This window comes from Pyrgilauda ruficollis, unplaced genomic scaffold (assembly GCF_017590135.1).
Source record: "Pyrgilauda ruficollis isolate IOZ18807 unplaced genomic scaffold, ASM1759013v1 scaffold2, whole genome shotgun sequence".
Lineage (NCBI taxonomy): Eukaryota > Metazoa > Chordata > Aves > Passeriformes > Passeridae > Pyrgilauda > Pyrgilauda ruficollis.
Window position 1 is genome coordinate 20380486 of NW_024519206.1, and position 22220 is coordinate 20402705.

The 22220-nt window shown below is 38.2% G+C and overlaps 1 protein-coding gene across 2 annotated transcripts; it reads right to left on the reverse strand.

Moving 5' to 3' along the window:
• Positions 1-1671: 1671 nt before the first annotated feature.
• On the reverse strand, positions 1672-22003 carry TCAIM (T cell activation inhibitor, mitochondrial). Of its 2 annotated transcripts, none has more exons than XM_041466474.1 (11): positions 21925-22003; positions 19884-19959; positions 16529-16664; positions 15837-15990; positions 14685-14931; positions 12990-13112; positions 10264-10361; positions 8550-8641; positions 6313-6545; positions 5678-5809; positions 1672-2207 (listed from the first exon to the last, which is right to left on the reverse strand). In XM_041466474.1, exons 2-11 carry the CDS (start codon positions 19910-19912, stop codon positions 1982-1984), a joined length of 1470 nt encoding a protein of 489 aa, XP_041322408.1. In that variant the 5' UTR covers positions 19913-19959; positions 21925-22003; the 3' UTR covers positions 1672-1981. The 2 variants fall into 2 exon arrangements, with proteins under 2 accessions (XP_041322408.1, XP_041322409.1); XM_041466475.1 differs by lacking the exon at positions 21925-22003 and adding an exon at positions 21805-21919.
• Between the last annotated feature and the right edge of the window lie 217 nt (positions 22004-22220).

Consider the following 22220-nt stretch of genomic DNA (forward strand, 5'->3'; position numbering starts at 1 on the left):
AGGAACCATCAGGAAAGTAAGCTGCCATGCTACCCTTTGAGGGCTGACACATTCTGCCAGAGTATTTTGGCTGTTTTCCCTTAGAGGGAATGGTGAGACTCTTCAGATGCATCCCAGACTAGAAAGGTTTTACAACTGCTTCACTGTTTCTCCACTTAAGCTCAATCCCATTCCCCCTTGTCAAGCTTTGCCTCCTCCAACCCTCTCCATGTCAAGGTCCCCATTACTTGTGGGAACATCCCATGGTTTATTTCATAAAGGCCCTTTATGTCTTCTCCAGCCAGTTCCAGTTGTCTGTTCCGTGCCGCAAAGAGAAGGTGCAGTCACTGCTTTCAGTGACATTAGTGTTAGTCCTTACAGGACGGCTTCAGGCTCTTGTTTGCATCCACTTACCTTCCCTTAGACCTTTTATCATCTCCTCTACAACCAAACTGGACAGCTGCTTCATTCCTCAAGCTCTAGAAGGGGTCATTCAACTCAAGCAATAAAAAACCCCACTAGTACAGTCTTTTTATTTCCAAAGACACCCTTCTTTCAAAGAGCTGAATGAGGGAATATTGCTGGGCTACAGCTGATGGGACTGGCTCACTTGCTTGGCACAGGTGGGACAGAGAGTACCAGTAGTGCTGGACGGACTGAGGGAGGGTGTGTGCCATGGAAGTTAACTGCTTGGACAAAACTATCAATTGATCTTCAAAACCTCTCCAGGCCTCACCAGTAAATCCCCTGGATTTAAGGTCTGAGGAAGTACCACTTCTGACCTGACATTTTAGAACAGATATTTTTGAGATCACAGTGGGAGTTTTTGCTTTAAGTTTGACATCTTAATAAACAACTTGATACTGAGCCTTCCGACAGGAGAAAACAGAGAACCACACCAATTTTCCAGCTCAATACAAATAAAAATACAAGGCAAGTAAGCATTTGACAATTCTGTTTCTTTTTGCCAGTTATGGTAAATTCAAATCCAGAAATGTTAAGCAGTTGGCCTTTCTCAAATGGTATTTTGCTAAGTAGTAATCCAAATACCAAAAATGCATCTTGGCATGTATTACAATGAAAAAGTGTTGACATGCATTCACACTTTATTTAATTTTTTTTTTTTAAGGAATAAAGTACCAGGAAGGATCCACGCATTTGCCATACTGCAAACTCCTTGTTCTTACTGAGAAGTACTTTTGCAGACAATCCCACACAAATCAGTGCTTCCTTCCCTTAGATGTCACATTAAACTACTCAGGGTTTAAGTGCTGTGTATGGGATTTGCAATCTGTTATAGTGTAAGTAAAGAGGATTGCCAGTATTTATGGAGCAAATGCCAGAAAACAAAAAGAGAATGACATCTGCTTTAAGGTAACCACAGACAGTATAACTGGCATATTTTGGAATTCTAAGGCAACAATGTCAGACCAGCATGTGAAATTCTGCTGTAGACTCCAGGTCAATGTACTGCTGTCTTCTGCAAAGGATAAATATTCCAATGTTTTTTCCCTTGTTGCTTTTTTCCTAATTCAGTGATAGGCAGCAATATGAAATGCCAGCATTGCCACCAGATAACTTCTGTATTCAAGGAACCCTTAAGATGGCATGTAATGTCTGGCTGGAGTAGCACACTTTATTTAAGACGATTTATCTGGTGATATTCACGTACACTAAAAATACACATGCACATTTTTGCAGACTTGAAATTTAATGTATTTTCAGAATTCACTACAAAAATGCGGTTTCACAACTGTAACCACACATTGGGACTCCTACAGTAGTATGGATAATATACAGATGTCTTTCCCAGGACTACCAATACTGCGCATTGTGCAAATTGTCTAGAACCGCAATCCTTCCTCAGCAGCAGCTGGAAGAAAATTTTTGAGCTGAATACTGATAACAAAATACAGATTTAAATAATTTACTCTTAAAAACATTCATATTTATAACCTCTTACAGAAAATAAAACAATTCATCTGATTATCAGATACATCCCTCAGTTTTTCCAGTTCCAAGGTATACACAGGTCTCCATCCTGCAGCACAGAGTAGAAATGCGAAATGCAAAGGTGCATGCCTTGTAGGTAGGGTAAGGATTCCTCCAGCAGCCGCTTACAACAATCTATCATCTGTGCACTGGAAACACTGGGTTCCTTATACAGCCGATCCAAAGAAAATCTTTCCGTGGAAGTGTTGATTAGCTCCTTCTCTGTAATCATCATCCTAGCAAATGGAGATAACACACAGTGACAAACTTGTAACTTCATCTCTTAAAACCCCCGCCTTAAAATAAGCATTTCAATGTATATTGAACATATAGTAAACCAAGAAATACTGAAATAAGTAGATTAGGTGCATGTAAACAAAGGTGTCAGTTCATACACAGGTATGATGGAGCTGAGATTTTTGTGACACGTGACTATCTCAGAAGTCAGAGTGAACATTCTTCCATGACTATGGGCACATGGACTCACATTTCAAAGCCCATGCCCTGACATCTTTTTGCTCACTAAGTAACTGGGAAAAACAAAAATAAAAATCCTGTGAGGCTCCATTTTTAATGTAAGGAATGAAAATACTGAAATAACATTGAAAGCTTAGGTTTTAAACATAAAATCATGTTCATAATTACTTTGTCTTAATTAAACCAGTACTCTGTATGTCATCAAAACCAACAACTGATAGGTGCAGTAATACAGATGCATATTAAGTGCATAGTAACTTCCAATTGCAGAACTTTGTTGATGTGTTTGGACCCAACGATCTTAGAAGTCTTTTCCAACCTAAATGATTCTACAAATTTTGAATCCAAACCTTGCAGATGATTTTTTCCTTCACCCCAGAGAAATAAGACACCACAGGCAAACTCAAACTACTCAGAAAGAAAGTTAATGTGTAGATTTAATTCAGGCACTGGAGCTGTGACTGATCAACTGATGAAGAGACAAGTTCAGGTTCCGCCAGCCCCAGCAGCTTGGGCACTGTGCCACACGAACACAGCTGCACTTCCAAGCCAGCCTGGCTGCAGACACAGCTCCACTGCTGCCCTACAGCACAGACCCTGCGCTAGACAGGGGAGGAGCTACAAAGCAGCAGCACCACTGGGATGTGAATCAGCCCAAGCTAAGCACAGACACAGCTACTGAGACCATTTGCCTCACCTGAAAATGCTACGGTAGGGCCTCGCCACTATGCCCCAGAGCTCAGATTGGGACCTCTGTGGACTTACATGGCACTGAGCTCTGCTGAGGCCCAAGAGCCTGTGGCAGTCAGCAATGAGCTGAGCCAGCGAGTTAACCCAGAGCCAGGTGTCCTCTCTGTGGACCATTTCCACGCCACCTTCCTGAGTGCATTCCAAAATACCTAAGCACCAAGCTTTCCAGTGAAATCTTAGGCTCCCTTGAAGGAATTCCAGTTAGCTGGGGAACTGCAGGTTTGTTTTCTGTCACTTCCACAGGGAGGCTTGCACCTTCATCACCACACAAACCTGATACTTTAAATAAGCATGGGAAGGAGAATCCTGCATTACTAGAAGACTGACATTATCCACACAGATAACAGAACTTTCTAGAGCAGCAGTGTTTGTATTTCCTTGTACATTCAAGTCAGAATTACGGCCACTCTATGCTGTTTACTGCATGCAAAACATTCAAGTCCATATGCAAAGTACAGCCAGTACATCTCAAAGTATTTTCATTTATCACAGGGCCTTTTTAACCACCACACGAGGCTAACGAAAATCAGAAGGACATGAGTAAGTCCAAGGAAGCATTAAGTGGAAAAGGAGTTTCCAGCTTCGATAAAAGACAAGTAAGAGGAAATGCGACACAGCTACAAAACAAAAGCAGAGGTGATACAGAATGACTGTTTTGTACTTCCTATCACACAAGAACAAAAGAACAACAAATGAGAAAATCAGGCTATGGGTATAAAAATCACAGAACACCTCCACTCTCTTTCATATACACATCATATGTGATTCAAATATGCAATTTGCTGCCATTGCATATTTGGAGCGACAAAATGCAAATTGGCTCAAAAAGTAGTAAGGTAATTAAGAGGGGGGAAAATAAAAATTGATTGTTAATCAATTGTTAATAGCAATCAATCTACTTGCTATTAACATGAGATAATGTTTCCAGCTTCAAGTATTTTCTCAAGTGCAGTCAGACACAAACTGGGAAGGAGTACGGAGTAAAAAACCCACCACATTTTTTGCCTCATGCATAAAGCCTCTCCATAAACTAATGGATGATGGGGACAGATATTGTGACCCTGTAGAGTTGTTTACTATTTCATACAAACCAGCAATCATCCAGCACACAAGATATGCGTCTTGGCTCTTACATTCTTACAACACAGCTGCTTTTACTTTGAGGGCACAGTTTCCCTGGATTGGTGTCTTTATGAAGTGTGGTAGTGTGAGGTTTTTTGGAGAGTGAGTTACCCAGATACAAATGCATATATTTGCTACAACATCCCTCCCAAAATCTGTGGACAATACTTTCCCAGCTGTCACATGTGGACAGTTACATAGAGAGCTATTCTGTAGTTACAATTTATATGGCAAAAATTTAACTTCCAAGCTGACTAGGGTTGTGGAAAAATTCCAACAAATCATGTTTATTGAAAGCCACCTGCAAAACACATTTTTACAAGTAATGAGGTCTTAACAGAGCTAAAACCATAGAGCCTTCAGCAAGACTCATGCCTAAAATAACTTCAGAGGAACATACCTGGATCATGAACATATCATGATATACATCATGTATATTGATGACTGTGATAGTTCAACAATTCATTAAAAGCTTTCCAAAGCAGAAAAACCCACTTGCAGTAATGGCCTCTGAAAGGATAAGTACCACCCACTTACACATAACAGTACTTTATTTAAAAACCCCAGTATCTCTACTTCATCCTCAAGGCCTCTGAAAGGATAAGTACCACCCACTTACACATAACAGTACTTTATTATCTCTAGGATAATATCTCTACTTCATCCTCAAGTACACATACAGGGTACAAGGTCAAGAACCAAATTCACAGTTCTGATGGATATTACAGACCATGGCCCCAGTATTAAGTATGGTGCTGTGACTCCCTATCATAATCACCCTTGTCATCTATGAGAGAGTACCCACAATGTTTCTCTCATCATTCTTCCCTGTTTTTTTTTCTTCGCCTTGTTAGGTACCAATTAATATTTTTCTCAACTACCTGACCAACAACTCAAAATAATGATTCTTTAGTTGGCCTCAGCTATTTTGAGTTTAGATTTCACTGCTTTTTTTTTGGTCACATTTTAATTAACATCAATAAAAAATGTTCCTTTTCTTAATCATTAAGAAGGTGTCTTCCACCTCTTCTTTGGGGACATAATTGTAAAAAGAATTATGCAATTTTGTCTTGTAAGCAAAGGTATTTTACTTCTGAATTATGTACAATTGTCTGTACAAGGTGAAAGAGGCTATTTTATAGTAACTGTTTGCATTCACTAATGCTGTAATTCTTTACTTAATAAAGCTGATGGGTAAAGTTCTATTTTCTGAAGTTCTAAAGTTCTAAACAAAAGAGTTTTTTTCAGCAAAAGGGTACGAATACATTTAAAAAAATTCTCCTCCTTCTCCAAATAAAAAAACAGAACATGCAAAGATTTTAAAGAGCTAAGTGTATCAAGTCACATGAACACTTACTCCTCCTTTCTTTTCAAATTCTCTCTTGCTTCCTGTGCTTTGGCAAAAATAAACCACTGAAGAGCTGCTGGATCACAGACCGTTGGGATCATGAAGTGTCCAAGTTCATGTAGGCTTGGTGCATATCTGTCACTAATGAAACACAATGGAAGTAAAGAACAAGGTATCATTTTTTAATGCAACTATTTATATAAATTACTTTCAGAAAAAAATCTAAAGATAAAAGAATATAAATTAATCACAATCAGAATAATTGGTAAAAAGCTATCAAGTTTGGTTCATGAGAATAGAGAAATATAGTAGGTTATGCTTTTTTAAAATTACATTTCAAAAGGAGCTGATAATAATATTCTAAAAATATAAACACCATCATGACAGCACAAAACTTTTGATTTAAACCAGCACAAACTCTAAACCAGACAGAACTGAGTCTAGCTTGAATGAAACTAAGCAGGATTTTCTTCAATCTGATTCCTTCTTAACCCATAAAAATGCACTTAAAACCTTCAGAAACAAAAAGACTCTGCAATAATGAAAATCCGAGATTATATCGCTTTTTCTTAGTGAGAGCAATAAGCAATGTAACAAAAAAAGAAAAGCTCTAAAAGCAATCAACCTTCCCTGCCAACACCTACCTTTCCAGAATCATTTGCAAGCCTCGCAGACTACGAGGATGAAAAGGTAATCTGCTGTCACGTAGTTTATTATAGAAAGAGTTCAGAGTCTCGAAGTACTCTTCTAGAGTCAACAGAGGTTGCAGTTCTTCAATATATATTACTTGGATGCCTCCCAGAAGTTGGCTTATCCGATCTTCCAAAAGCAGCAGCCTTTTTTGAAGCTTGTAATAATTTGGCAGTCTCTCAAAAATCTGTGCATACACATGAACGAACATTTTCTACGTTACAAAGCTTAAAAGTTAATTTTAATAAATTAAAATAACAAGAAACCATAAAAGAGACAATTAACAATGCAAACGTTGAACCTGAGAGGAAAAAATTACAATCAAAGAATACCATAGGCGAGAAATATCAAGTATATACATTTTGGGACAAGATATAATCGAATAAGCTTTTAAGTACTTTCTGTATTTATAACATAAAGGCACCAAAAGGACATAAAAACATGGATGGCTTTCCTCTATATATTCAGAAATTAACAGTTTCAGATAAAAAAAAAAATCTGATGTCTATATAAAACATTTATCACCACAGTTACAGTGGTTGAGCTATTCCTCATACAGTAGTCACTACCTACCATCTACCCTGTTGGTATTATTTTAAAGTAGCTTTTCCTACAAAAAAAAGCTGCTGCTGCAACAAGTCAAGTGATTTCAGAAGTATATCTTTAGAAACTCAGGAGAACAGTAGAATAGACAGCAGATAGTTCTGACAGTAGAGTCAGAACAGCTGTTGGCACAATAAAATTTGGTTCAGCATTTGCATTTGTAACACAGAAAACCAGCAAAAATCCTTTAAATATTGTAGCTCTGACCAAGCATTCTACAGACTGACTTGGACAGTATTCTACTACTTTCTTCTTCTAGTAATTAGTAAAAAAAGTAATGGCACTTAGGACTGCTTCCTAAAATGAGGTAGAATTGGACATATGCTCTCTAGAAATTGGCTCACCAACCTCATCAAGATTTTCATTGAATTTCTGTAACATTTCACATAATCTTCACTGCGTTTCAAAATAAAAAGCCTCTGATTTCAGGTTCAAATATATACCACTCTTTTGTCTTCCCAAGCAAATACCATCACTACAACTAACTACACACATTGTTCCATCTGCATGGCATTTTGTGTGGCTTTACGATACCTTTGGAAAAACCTGCAGTAAAAGTTAGAAAGTTCAAGCATTTGTATTTTCAAGGAAGTCAGTGTTTATTTTAGTATAATCAGAACACTTTTACTGCAATGACTATCAACACTCTCAAATCTCAGAAAGTTTTCTATTAAATCTGGTTTCTCAGTTAAAGTTCTTAGTAAATTGTTCACACTAACAAGCCATGGTTTGTTTTCCCCCCTCAGTGAAACATACGTAGGGAAAAATTCAAAGCACCACCAAAAAAAGAAGATCAAGTGTTAACTTTTCATATTATTCACTGACTGGAATACAGAAATAGAATATTCTGATATTCCAGGAGGGTGAAATTCCCAACTATGAAATTCCACCAATAATCTCAATATTTCTTCTTTATGAAGAAATATTTTTTGATAGAATTATCAGTAATGTTTCAGTAGCCAAGATTAAAGAAAAATTCCTCAACGGACATGTTTATATTGCAACATATTTAGTTTTTGGTCCTTTGCATACAATGCTATCATCTAGGATGTCAGAAAGCTTATCAACTCTGAACTTTACACAAGCAGCAGCAGCAGAATTGACATAGTCACTAAAGATAAAATTCCGCAACATCCACATTAGCTGCCTAAAAGAACAAAATGGAGTGACAGGGTTGGTTAGAGTCATTGACTGAAATCATCATTTCAAAATTCCTTTTAAATCTCATATTTACAAAAGATCAGAATAAAATTCATTAGCTCTTCACGGGAATGAGCTCTTTATGGATCACAAAGTATTCTGCCAGGACTCATTGCACAGACTGGAATAGTGCATAACAAATTAGTTTTCTTTATCTCTAATCAGAAGTACTACTGACTTACTAATGAAAGCAAAGATCTAGCAAAGACTGTTAGTTACAGCACACACAGGATTACATTTCAAATGCAGTGTACATCATTATGCTAAATGCATTAGCTAAGTGTTTGCTTTAAAACACTCATTGGTTATCTCCACCTATTTTTTGTTTGTAGTTTAAAAAAGGATGTCACAACAACGGGCATTTTCATTTGATTTGAAATTTTCTTACTTTGGTCCAGTGATGGTGAACATCCATGGTCCCCAGCATTATGTGACCTGCTGCACTCATACCCGAGCGGTCTGTAAATACCACCGTGCGTCCTAGAGATTGAACAAAGCTCTTTACTAATTTGGCTCACTGCAACCATTCCTACAATTACTGAAGGCTTAACCAGGCTGCTAACATCACAAGCAATGTATTTCTGCAGCATAAATGCACATGAATAGATGCTTCTGTTATTCTCAAAATTTTGAGAGGTTCCTGAAAAGTCCAGTTTAAGATTTTTTTTCATACAAACGTGACCCGGCATCTGCCTTCTCTCTGTTTGAACTTGATAGATTTTTATTTAATTGGATTTTTTTCTTATGACTGCTTTTAAATTATGAGAAAATCTAATCAGACAGGATATTCAAAGAATCTGTATAAATCATGTATAATGTAGGAAATGCATGTTTTATGCTTGAAGTATATGCAAATTAAAAGTTGGTCAAATAATTATAAGGCCATTCAACTCTATTTCCGAACTCTCAGCAACACGCAAGCTGTAAGAAACTTGCACATTATGTTTTCATTCTTTTTTAAAATAGAGACAACATAAAAGGCCAATTCTAGGTGGGTTTTTAGGGGGATAAATCAGTTCGGAGTGTATGTTTTTTTAATTTGAATACAAAGATTCTCAAGAATTCTTTAGGGTAAAAGCACAGGCAACTATTTATCAAAGTAAGCTTCCACAAAAGTCTTCAGTGTGATGTATTAGTCTACAAGACCAGGCTTAAGTAGAAGCTTTTGCTCTCAGAAATCAGTTTTCCAAAATCCCAAAGCAAGAGCAACACTGACTTCAAGGCATCTAGTCCATCCGTGTACCCTAAGGCAACATCAACTGTACCTGTATAGTTACTGATGGGTATTTATCCCGTGCATTACTAAATACCTTCAAAAATGGAGACTACAACAGGTTCACAAGACAGACTTCTGTAATGCTTTCTATCTTTAGCATGCTCAGGAAAAGAAACTAATTTGAAATCTGATACAATTTAAAACTACTACTCATTGTCCTTCCTACCATGTCTTTTGGCAAAGGATCATGTGAACTCTCAAATGAAAGCCACTCAAAACTGAGTATCTGCAGAGACAGACATCAAATACAGAACTACAATCAGGGGAAGCAGCTACTGCCATAGGTCAAACAGCTGTATGAGAAGAATGGTAGGTCAGGTTTACAGAACATTTTAGTTTTTCCTGAGAAAATACTGACTTTAATATAGCTATTTTATGGGACACACATGAGAAAAGAAAGCAAGTAGCATTTTAAGGTATTCTAGTAAATCATTGCTAGGGTTAGAGACGTACTCACATTTTTGTATTGAATCTACCATGGACAACAATCTATTGCTAACTCAATACTTTGAGAGGCTCAGTTCAGATTTTTTACTTTCATTGCTAATATTAAGCCTAGTGCCTTCAACAGACTCCACTTGCATTTATTAAGAAGCAAACTAGAAGCTGAGTGCAGTCACTCAATTCTAAGAAAAGGTCACTTTAAAAAATACCCAGTAGCTTTAAATGTAAGTTCTCACCAGCTTTTCAGTAAGTCTGACAAGTTTGTTTTTGCAGTTTTCAAAAGAATTTGTAAAAAGAACTAGAGCTCCCTTGTCACAGAAGACCCATGCTCATTTCTGAATCAACACTATATTAGGATACATGAAACAAGCAACAGAAATACCTTTAACATTCTCTAATACTTCAGGTCGCTGTTGGACCAAGCGGCCCAGACTGTGTAGCTGACTACAGCGGTGAGCAATGCCCCAGCTTCTCTGCCACCTAAATAAAAATGTAATTGAAAGCATTTAATCCTCAATATTATTAAAAAAAAAAGTCACAGAAGTTGAGATGCAACTCAAAGCCTTATAACACAAAAAAATAGCACCCCAACAGTAATAAAAGCAAACGCTACTCAAAAGCTGTCCATGCCATATGCTATTTGAACTAATAAAAAACCTAAATAAAATTCCAGTGTTTTTTAAAGTGAGTCCCAAAAACCAAACAAAGAAAACCAACACCAGGAAAAAAAATAGAAAACCAGGTAGAGAGAACTGTAAATCTCTCCCCCAGAAAGAAGGGGGTTAGTAAGAGAACAGCACCAGACAACCCAGTATTTGGTTTGGTCATAGACCATGCAGTTTGTTTGGACACTGTGTAATGTTTGTCCAGAGGAGCAAATAAGCAAATACAGTATGTAAGGACATTGTCTTTTTTTTTTTTTTTTTTTTAGTTCCTAGCCCAAAACATTACCACGATTCCAATGGAAAGTTGCTATGTATTATTCATATTTTACAGTGGAGTAATTTTTGTTAAACCACACAAGAGCCAGGTGTTACCTTGCTGGCTTTAATACACACAGTTTTGACATTTTTTTCATCACAGACCAATCAGACTGATTGCTAAGCAAATTTCAAAAAGCATCTAAATTGTGAAATCTCAGTGTTTTAGAAAAATACACATTTTACAGATTTTTTGTTGATATAAAACTGTCTCAAAGTGGAAAATTCCCATTCTTTTACTGTACTGTGTCTGTTTGGAATTGAGTTTATTTTCTTCATAACACTCATATTTTATATTTTATGAACAGTGATCATAACACATCAATATTTTGGCTATTGTGCAGTGCTGGCACAGTGTCCAGGTCTTTACTTTTTCTCCCCACTCTGCCCCCCACCATCAGGAAGTAGGCTGGGGTGGACAAGATGCTGGGAGTGGACACAGCCAGGCTGGGTGACTCCTACTAACAAAAGGGATATTCCAGACTGTATGTTATGTTCAACAATAAATGCTGAGGGAAAGAAGGAAGGGAACCCTCATGGTTATGGTATTTGTCTCCCCAAGCAAGCATGGCACATGCTGAGGCCCAACTGCCCCGAAGTGGCTGAACACCTGCCCATCAATGGGGAACAGAGAATTAATTTCTCCTTTTGTTTTGCTTGAACTCACAGTTTTGCTTCATTTCAGCTATTAAATTTCTATCTGAATCCACAAATTTTCTTGTGGATTTTGTGCTCTTCCTTCAAATTTTGTGCTCTTTCTATTCTCTTCCTCCCATTCCACTGGGGATGTATGAATGAGCAAGTGGTTGCAAGGGTACTCGGCTGCTGGCTGGGGTCACCCACATCATCTCATTTAAGGAAACCTAACTGGCAAAACCTCACTCTGTGGGATGCAGAGAATGGCACTATGCCACAGCACTTGTGAGGCAATTTAACCAAATCCAAGCAATTCAAACAATTATTTACTGTTACCTAGCAATATCACTTTGCTTTCAGCAGCACCAGACAGGAGCAGAAAAAGGTGGCCAATTCTTCATCTGTCCTAAACTTACACATGGAATAATGCCAGCGACCCAGCTGTTTTTCAGATCTCTGGGAACACTAGCACAAGGCTCCAGAACCACAGGTCATAGTGTCCTATTAAGATACTGGCTTGTCAGATTTCCAAAACTCACATTCTTTTCTGAATTATAACAATGTAACTCAAGGATGATAAATAACTCTTCATAGAACACAATAATTTTAATGTATTTTAGAAGCACAAGCTATTTAAGAAAATGAATATAAGCCATGAATAAAATCAAACTTACGTGTTTAATACTGAAGACTGTTTCAGAATGTTAAAAACCCTCACCACAGCACAGCATTAGAAAGCGTGTTCAAAAAACCTGGCTTCAGCTTAAAGGAAACCAGAGTCTTTTGCAGGGTGAAAAGGACAAAAGCATGATTTTAGAAGCTCCAATTCTCTCTTTCCTGGTTAAAAAAATAGAATCTAACAGACTAGCCCCTGAAATGAGTGTATTTTTCCATTTTTGAATATCTTCACTGCCACTTTCCCCACCCTGAATATCTCACTTCACAACATCCTCACTCAAAAGCACAAAAATTTAAAAAGGATCGCAAGTTATTTTCTGAAAAATATTCTGAAGAATCAAGATCTCCAACTGCACTCAGATCCTTCAAACAAACAAGTCTCCTCCAGAGAGTGCGAAACTAAACACTAAAAGAAAGAACATTTTTATTAAGCATTCACAGGATGTCATTGTGTATCATGGGCAAAGTTGCACTTCACTGCTGGTCTAGTTACCTTTGTAAGTATTAACTTGATTTCAGGAAATGCAATTTTAACCAGCATTTAAACCATAACACACCAGTTCTAGTTCTGTGTTTGCCTCAACTGCAGCCTACGTTTTCAGTTGCAAATAGGAGGTCTCTCAGAGCAGATTGTAACAGGAAATTTCGTCCCAGTAGAACACTTCTAGAAATTTACTCAGTGCAGTAACACTTCTTCATATATGAAATATAGCTGTTTTGCTGAAATAAGCTTTTAAAGTTTATAGCATAGTATTAGACAACACTTCCTTGCTTTGACTGTCCTAATCCAAGTTCAACTGATCTAACTAATTACCTGATATCGGAGAGCTGGAGTTCATGAGAAAGTTCAAATTTTAAACGTTCTAATTCTTTTCTAAGCGGCAAACTCTTTTTCAGCTTTTTTACTGCACTTGCTTCATTATCATCTAGCCAGGACCTGAAAGAGGAGGAAAAACACTCAACAGTAGAAGGATGCTGCTGTGATTTATCATGTAAGCAGCACAGGTAACTCAATTCTTACTGATAATATGTTTCAAGTCAAATTATCAGGTAAAGGGATTTTTTAAAAATAGAGGATAGAAGATAAGGTGAAGCATTTAGCAATTTCAAGATATCTATAAAGGAAACCCTGGCACTTAGTATCTTTGGAGGGGCCTAAGAAATCTAACAATCAAAATCACTTGGATGTATGTGTAAAAGGCATAAAACAACAGATCAGTGTGACTTCAGGGGAGATCTTCAGAACTCTGTGATTTAATTTAAGGAGTTTCCACATATGTGCCTTTAAAAAACCCAAAACAATCCCAAACACACCAAAACCTAACAAAGAAACCCCAAAGTGATCATAGCAGACTATCAAATATGGGAGGTGGTACTAAAGGGCTAAGTTAGGTAACTTTTACAGAGCTGACATGAACTTAGATTAAACAGGTCAAAGTTTTATAGTTTTTTTTGCCAATAATCACAACCAGACAAACATGACTCTTTGAGTACATCTAAAATTTCAGTAGGTAACTTTGTTTCTAAGAAAAGGTTACTATTTAAGAGATTTAGCTTTTGGTCATAGTATAAACTAATCTTCATACTCGTAATGTTTGCAATCAAATAGCTGCATTCTCATTTGTATTTGAAGCAAAAAAAAAATTCAAACTGAAGTAAAAAGGGAGGCCTGATGCCAGCTGTCTATGTATTAAAACAAGACTGTTAATACATAACTGTCTGGGGCATTCCTTGTAAATGTGTAAAAATAAGTAAAAATATTCTCTAGCATGTTAAATCTCAGTTATGTGCTTTATAATTGTGTATTTTAGAGTAGTTTTATTTGAGAGGTGGTATGCAGGACAAGGGACATACTTTGCTCTGAAGATCCTTCCATTTCAAATGGCACTTAACTCTCATTGTTACAAAAAGTTTTTCAAGGTCCCAAAATGTGTATGTGTCCCAAAATGAGCACATACAAATTTTTTTTAAAACACCAACTTTACTACAAAACATCCTACATTGTAATGCAAGTTCAGCATTTATAACTACATTGACTTAAATATTCTAGTTTTCCTGCTGAACAGCAAATGAGAAGCACAACAATACCATTCATATTAAAACCTTTTAACCTTAGTTTTCATGTATTAACAATAAAGTTAACAGCCATATAGGTTTGTGTTACACAAGTCCTGTAAGAGGTAAGGAGCTATTTGGAGCTAAGTGAAGCACCTGCCTCCTTTTGAATTGCCATCAATATTCCACAAATCTGAAAAACTGGATCAACCAAAACTAGGCTGACCAAACAGGACTGCTGGGCAAAGAGACAAGAATGCTTCAGCTTTGCTGGCACTGCAGTTATTCCAGGAGCTCATCTGAACTCCAATTATAACAAGCATGGCAAAATTACATGTTGGACAATAAAGTTTAGTATTGTTCAGAATATTTATTGCCTACCTTTAAAAAACTCAGCATTAGAATAAGACCAATTTAGGTTTCAAAATTTCAGTTCAATGAAAGCATTACATACAGTAAAGTTGTTTCCACTCTCTGGGCTTGCTCTAGTTCCTCCTCAGGATCCTTGAATCCAGTAAATGAATAGTAAGTCTTATCCCATTTGATAGGTCTGTTCACTGTGCTTTTTGCTTCCTTGTGGGGCTGAGAGTTCACATTCAAACTCTGAACATGCTCTGTAGATAAACTGCAGGAGTTGAGAATATCTAGTACTGTGCTCAGGAGATCCCTAGTATGTAATGTAAAACTGACTGCTCGAAACCCTGTAAAAAACAAGTATTACTTAATTAAAATTATTTTAAATGCATTCCCATTTATTTCTTCTTACAGAAGAAGCTAAACAAGGCACAGGTAGTTGGAAATTATGATGATACTGCTATTTCAATACTCACTGCAAAATTCACATGCAGTTTAACTATGTCCCATCACTTCGCTACTGGGCCTAATTTTCCTAATTAGAAAGTAAGCTTTTGACTCAAGAGCAAAGACAGCTTCCAGTTCAAGTGTTATGTTAAGGAGACCGGACATAACCCTACCATTTTCTTGAAAAACAGCAGGATTTTATTTTTCAGCATGAGGGTGCCTCACAATTTGCTCAAGTGTTTTGACTGTCATGATCTAGAATGTAAAACTCGTCTGTTATGTAAGGCATACTGGTTCTGGAGACACCGTAAAGTTAATCAAAAGCAACATTCCAAATTTGGCAATATTTTTTGTAGTCTCAAAGATAAGAGACAATGAAATGAATTGCAACTTCAGATATCATACAGCTTCTGCTTAGAGAGTAAGTTCCTACTGATTCTACAAGTGCCTTGACATTGTGTACTACACATGAACTGCAATGAGGACAAGGACCCAACTGTCGCTCCAGTTAAACATGGCAATGGTATTAAAAGCAGAAATATTATCATTTACATCCACCTTTTTTACTTCCTTATACTGTAACTTGACCTCAAGGCTGTAATGTCTCACCCTTTCAAGGCTTTTTAAAGCTTAAGATGTTTAATTACATGGGATGATCCCACCTGCCTGACCTAATGGTTTGACAGATTTTCATGGTTTGACAGGATTTTATTCAGTACAAAAGTCGTTATGGCTGCACAAGGCTAAGCAATGGTCTGAAGGAATTTAAATACAGGAAGATACATTCTACACGATATAAAAGCACCTGAAGCACTGAAGGATTCCTGAACATTAGAAGAGTTTGGTTCTCTTTCTCTTACATAAAAAGTAAGCTGAGTTGGCTTAAAGGAACGAAATCCTGGTTTCTGTAGGTTCTCCAAGTAGCCATTTAGCCTCTTCAGAGAGTTTTCATTTACTTCCTGTTTTAAAACAAAAACAAACAAACAAAAATTACAGATGATGGATTTGGCCATTTTTCATCTAACCCTTTTTAATCTTACATGCAGAATTAGGTTTCACAAAATGTCAGTTGCTTTTAACAAGTACTAATATGGTTCATATTGTCAGCATTTATAATTACCTTGCAAGAATAAATTTGTATTGTGTACACACTTGTACATTTGTGTACATTCCAAAACCCACTGGCTTTCAAGCATAAAGAAATTAATTTATTCAATTATAATGCACAGCATTTCAAAGGGATAAAGTAAAATGTATTATAAATTTGCCTGGAAGGATTCAGAATCTTCTTCATAACAATTAGAAAATATGATTAACAAATGAGGGACTTTCAAGGGACCTATCTCTGCTAAAAATTAAGGAAGTGCATCTATTTGTTCTCTGGTACCAACCATAATTAATTCTAACATTACTGTTCTCTGACAGCAGGAAAACTAGAAAATTTCCATCCTCGACACACGAAATATTTACAAAGAAAGCATACTAAAGTATTTTTACCCTCTCTTTGGGATGCTGGCCAAAGAAATCGGGATGTACAGCAAAATAGAAAGGTCTGAGAGCATTGATGGCATCAGCGCCTGACAAAGTTCTTGACTGAAGAATGCACTGCAGCAATATCTTGTCCAGATACAACCTAACAAAGTAGTAAAATGTTTATGTATGATGCTACCAATCAAGAGACAAACTGATATAATTACATTAAAATGTGATAGAATGGAGTAAACATTTATAGTTGCAAGTATAATCATTTAAAACTGGAGAATTTAAATTAGGAGTTTGAATTCTGGATCTTTCCCCTTGGGATTAACAAAGTGGTGTTTTGACAGTGCCAATCCAATAGGTCTGAGGAATGGTGGATGCTAACAGTTGAATAACACACGTAAATAAGTACAGGAAACTCCTCTCTACTTTCTCAAATATGCCTCAAATAAAAATTCCCAGTCAAGTAGTTCAAATTGCAAATACTGGCTTTAGTGGTATTTTTTGTAGACATTGCTGAAGCTGCTCTTAAAAGCTAACCTTCACATACTTCTGAACCTCCAAGTTAAAAAGCCAAGTATTTTTCAAGCAGTGCCAAAGAATATTAAATTTTACCGAGGAATAATAATCACAGTTCAGTGAAAAAAAGTTCTGCATTAGTTTCTGAGCTCCATACTTGTGTCCATTAAAAAAAAAAATCCTACTTTCCTGAACATACTCTTTTATAGAAAACGTCAAGTAAAGAGACAATACTTTTTGCACTTTCACCTTCACTGAATTACAATAAACCAGGACAAAAAGAAATTTAATGGTAGGAGAAAAAGGTTGTTTTACCTAAGATGAGAAGGAAAAGTTAAGTTGAAGAAGTTCTAAGAAGTTCAGAAAGTTCAAATTATCGAATGCCTGCAATTGTGTAGAAATTAAACAACAGTTCTGTAACGAGCACACTTGTGCTACAGAAGACTGAAATGGAAAGAAAAACCAAGTCCTGTATTAAAAATCACCAAAATATCCTTCCAATAGCTCAAAGGTAATATTCAGGTTTAGCAAACTAAGCAGCTAGAGGATATACATAAAAGCAGCACGGAAATGTGAATTTGGGAGATACACAATAGGTTTCTCCTTCAGCCAACTTCACAAGCTAACAAATTGATTAGGCCAATTTCAGTGACTAACATCCATTTTAGTTTGCAAATCAGAAGGGCAGGGACTCGGCTCTGTCAATGCAGTTTCAATCCTCACAGTATCATTCAAATTGCAACCCCCAAATAGGAAAATATATGGCAGATTACGGACAAAGCTGCTTCCAACTCACATAAAACTAGTAACTTTATTAATAATAGTTAGCAGAACTGTTACAGAGAGCTATGTATCCAGCATCCTAGACCAAATAATCATCCTGGACACAGACACATGAGACTTTCCCAACTGATATAATTAATTTTAAAAAAATCCCCAAATTTGTGCTCAGACAATAAGCAGAATGTTTTATTTTGGCAAACGATAAATGATAATATTTGAGTTGTCAAGCAGAAGCAGTGACCCTTACTTTACCTTTTTCTGTCAACCTTCCCAGCTCTTCAATTAGAAACATGAAAGCAGTGAAGACTAATTTTTTCTGCCTAAGAGGTGGGCAAATATTTAATTAGAAAATCTTACAAGTCAGCTTGCTGAAAACAGAAGTTATTGTAGAAAAGTGGGACAAAACTTTCATGATTTAATAAGACTGATGGAATTCCAAATCTGCTATGATTTAATAACAATTTTCATGCATGTAGATGAAATCTAAGATTGAAAAAAAAAAAAAAAGCTAAAATATATCACTGGTAAACACTTCTACCTCCTTGTTGGCTGCATCTCAGAGACTCTAAGACTAGTAACCACTACAGACCATGATCCTACTCCAAATAGCAGGTGGTGAAATACCACAGCAATATAATGTTATTAGAGAGAGTGAAAGCTCTTAATGACAAAATCATGCCACAGTTGCCCAGTGATGCAAGAAAAACACCTCTACTAGACTAGGCAAGACAGGAAGCAAAGCACTCTGGACAGAAGTCCACTTGGTCACATGCTTTACCAGTTTGGATCTGGAAGCACCAAAATAATTGTCTTGCTGAGAAAAAAAAACAGTGAATTTTTCTCTTTTTTTGGGTAGCAAGTGTACACAAAACAGTAAAATGAACAAAAATATTTTCAGCAAAGGAGAACAGTAAACTAACCAGTTACCCTTCTGACTGCAGCTGACTGACATGCAAGAAATTCACATCCTCCTAGACCAAGGTGTTAGGAGGAAGAGTAGCTCAGTTCTCTGCTCACCTTATTTGCACACCATTTCCCACATCCACTCTCAAGCTACACTGCATGATGTTTCCAATAGTTCAGAAAGAAAGTTCAACATAGCTGGAAACCATTAATCATACTTTTGAGTTTGTTAATCATAAAGTTCCATCTGTTATTCTAGATGAAAAATGGCCAAGTATGGCTAACTTTAGTTCCCTTGTTTTGTATCTAAACAACACTGTCATGCTAGAAGGAAGGCTTAGGATTCCAGCCAAAAGTCTATTTTGAACTTGCTTAAAAGAGAAATGCTCAAAGGCCAAAATTAGTCTGCGTGACAGAAGGAAGAATTCATTCACTGAAGGTGAAAGACAAAACTCTGAGGCATCTTTCAACTGGAGTGACAAAGTAAGTGAATTAAAATGGATTTAGAGGGAGAAAATGCAAGAAAGATGTTCATGGCTTCACTCACTCAAGGAGCAAAGATTGTTCCAAGAGCTTCATTTAGATCTGAAGAGCAGAGAAAGGCTTCGTATTAAAATCAAGGTCACAACCACTTTGAGGGCAGCGTCTCTACTTCACGATAGACATGAAACACAATCTCTACTAGAACACATTATGTAATCATACTCCAAGACTGATTTAATTTATTGGTTAAATAATTCCCTTCAACTTCCTTTTTCTTCACATCTCTCCAAAGTTCAACTTTTTGGCTTATAGCTTTGGCACTGAAAAGCTCCATTAAATTAAGTTCATAGTTACAAACGTATTCACACATTTTGAAGCACTAAGCTTTAATAACTCAATAATACAAAAATATGTTGGATATCATACTCATATTTCTCAAAATTAAGCTATTTTAAAACTCTTTGTTTTGTTGAGAGCCTTTTTAATGTCTCACTTGAGGACAGGCATATGGCTTTGGAGGATTTTCAACTGTGGATGCTCTGCTGAAAGCTCCAAGTTGTAAAGATGAGAATGTCAAAGAAATAAGCATGAAACAAAAATACCAAACCAGTTTCACAAATATGCAAGTCATAAGCAAACGCTGAAACACATGCTGAAGGTAAATTAGGTCAGTAACATGCCATACCTTCTCACGGTTCTCAAGCAGCAAAACATTTCAGCAACTTAATGGTTGAGCCAAATTTCAGCCATCCACTAACTCACTTAAAAAAAGAGGAAATAAAAAAACCCTTTTAGAAATGGACATGGATATTTTCCCCTGCTACTTACCAGTGCACTTTCTAAATCTTGGGTGATAACTTTTAAAGTCACAATAGCAATATAAAATTGAGCAAGCACACATAAAACGTAAAGCTTTGTGTAAGAACGCTTTCAGTTTCCTCTAGTAACAGTGAGTTTTGCCAATATTACGAGTAGTTACAGTACCTTGATTTGAGAACGAACATTTAAAGGTACTCCAGTTAATGAAAAAGAACTCCTAAGAATTTGCAAAGTACACAAATAGACACTTTCTTTAAGCACTAACGCACGGAATTCCATGTAAACTTTTACTGAGTCCTACACCCAAATAAATAGTAATACTTTAAAACACATGTGCCAACTACTTTATGGGAGGGTAATATAAAACCAGAGAGAAAATCACTGTCATACAGCAATGCCTGGGAATCTTAATCAAAGGTTTGCTGACATTTATAAAAATGAATTAGCAATTCTTACCAGTAACTTCTGCGCTAGGTAACTATAGGCTGGAGTTTGCCAACACTAGACAAACCACTTGGCATGTCAGAGTGCAAATATACACCTAATTATTAGGGGATTATGAGGTAAACTCCTTATTGGCAATGCTTTCAAGCATTTTTTTTAATACACTTTGCACTTATCAAAAGAACATGCCTGCTATATAAGCTGTTTTAAAGAACCCGAGATGAACAGCTATCAGAGAAACATCATCTGTGTTCCAATACAGAATGACACTTCCTATGCCTACTTTGCAAAACACTTGAAGTTTCAGAAGTGCATATTACTAATATACTTAACCAAGAACCTAAATTTTCACTAGAGGCAGACAGTGGGAGGAAAGAAATATACCCAGCTAAAATATCCCCAAAACATTTGGTAATTTTTGTCTTCTGATTTCAGATAGGTGGGCAAAACAGTAACCATGTCATTTTCACTGTCTGTAACAACAGTCCTAATAATAAATTAAGCTAACTACATTAACAAGCTCTCTTGTCATAAAACAGTTTTCCCTCACTGTAATTTCAGCTTCAGGCATTTGGGTAGAGGATGGAAAAAACTCAACAATCTCACTTAATCTGCGGTGACGCTTTATATAACCAGACAAAAGCATCATTGTTTCTTGCTTTAAATGCTCTATTAACTGCTTGGAAATCGGTACACGGCTTAGCTGAAAAACAAAACCTCCTGGGTTTGACTAAGCTTCACCTGCACCCCACCTCAAAGACAAACCCGCTGAAACACAGAGAAATACGAATTATGTCGCAGAAGCCTTTGGCACCCCGAGGTCAGACATCGCTGCCCTCCCGCCGCTGTCTGTTTCAGGTGTTTACCCACACTTGAGGCAGCACGGAGAAAACAGCGTGAAAACCAACAAGATGACAGAAAATAAGCTCGGGTGAACGTGACACGCTCACTGCTGGAAAGGGAATCAGCTGCAGTGGTCCGAGCACTCATAATTTAAACCACCGAAAACAGAGCCCTGTTAGAATTGTCTTTAAGATCCGCTAAAGGCAAGGTCTTCCCAGAGGGCGGCAGAGCTGACCGCGATCCGGCTCACGGGCCTTTCGCACCCTCAGGAACAAGACGCGGGATAAGGAGCCGCCGATGCCGGGCCGGGCCGAACCGGGCCGAGCTCAGCCCAGACCCGGGCCGCGCGTGCCCGCGCGCACGTACCGCCACGCGCGCGCCAGCGCACGGGCAGCCGCCGGCCCCCACCCCACCGGCGGTCACCGAGCAGCGCTGCCCGGCCCGGCTTTAAAGCAGACCATTACCCCACACACCGCCCGGGCTCGGGCTCGGCCTCGCACCGTCCTCCGGCCGCCTCCGAGCGGACCCCCCGCACAGGTGGGCGGTGGGCCGCGCTGCCTTCGCTTATGCCCACCCCTCGCGGAGAGGCGCACCGAAGACTCCCGCCCGGCCCCGCTTACCGCCGAGGCCGGACGGCGACCGCCGGGCTCGGCCCCATCGCCCCCGCCGACGGCCCCGGAGGGGGCGGGCCCGGGGGATTCCCGCCGGGGGCGGGGCCGGCGCGCGCCTGCGCTCCCGCCCCCTGGCGGCTCCTCCGCTGAGCGGCTGTTCGGGGCGGGCGGGGCTCCCCCCGCTCTCCCCCCTCGGGCCCCGCCCCTCAGGGGCGGCCGGCGCGCGCCCCGCAGGCCCCGCCCCTCAGGGGCGCCTGAGGGAAGCGACCGCTTCCCACTGGTGAGGTTCCCGCGCCCGTCAGTCC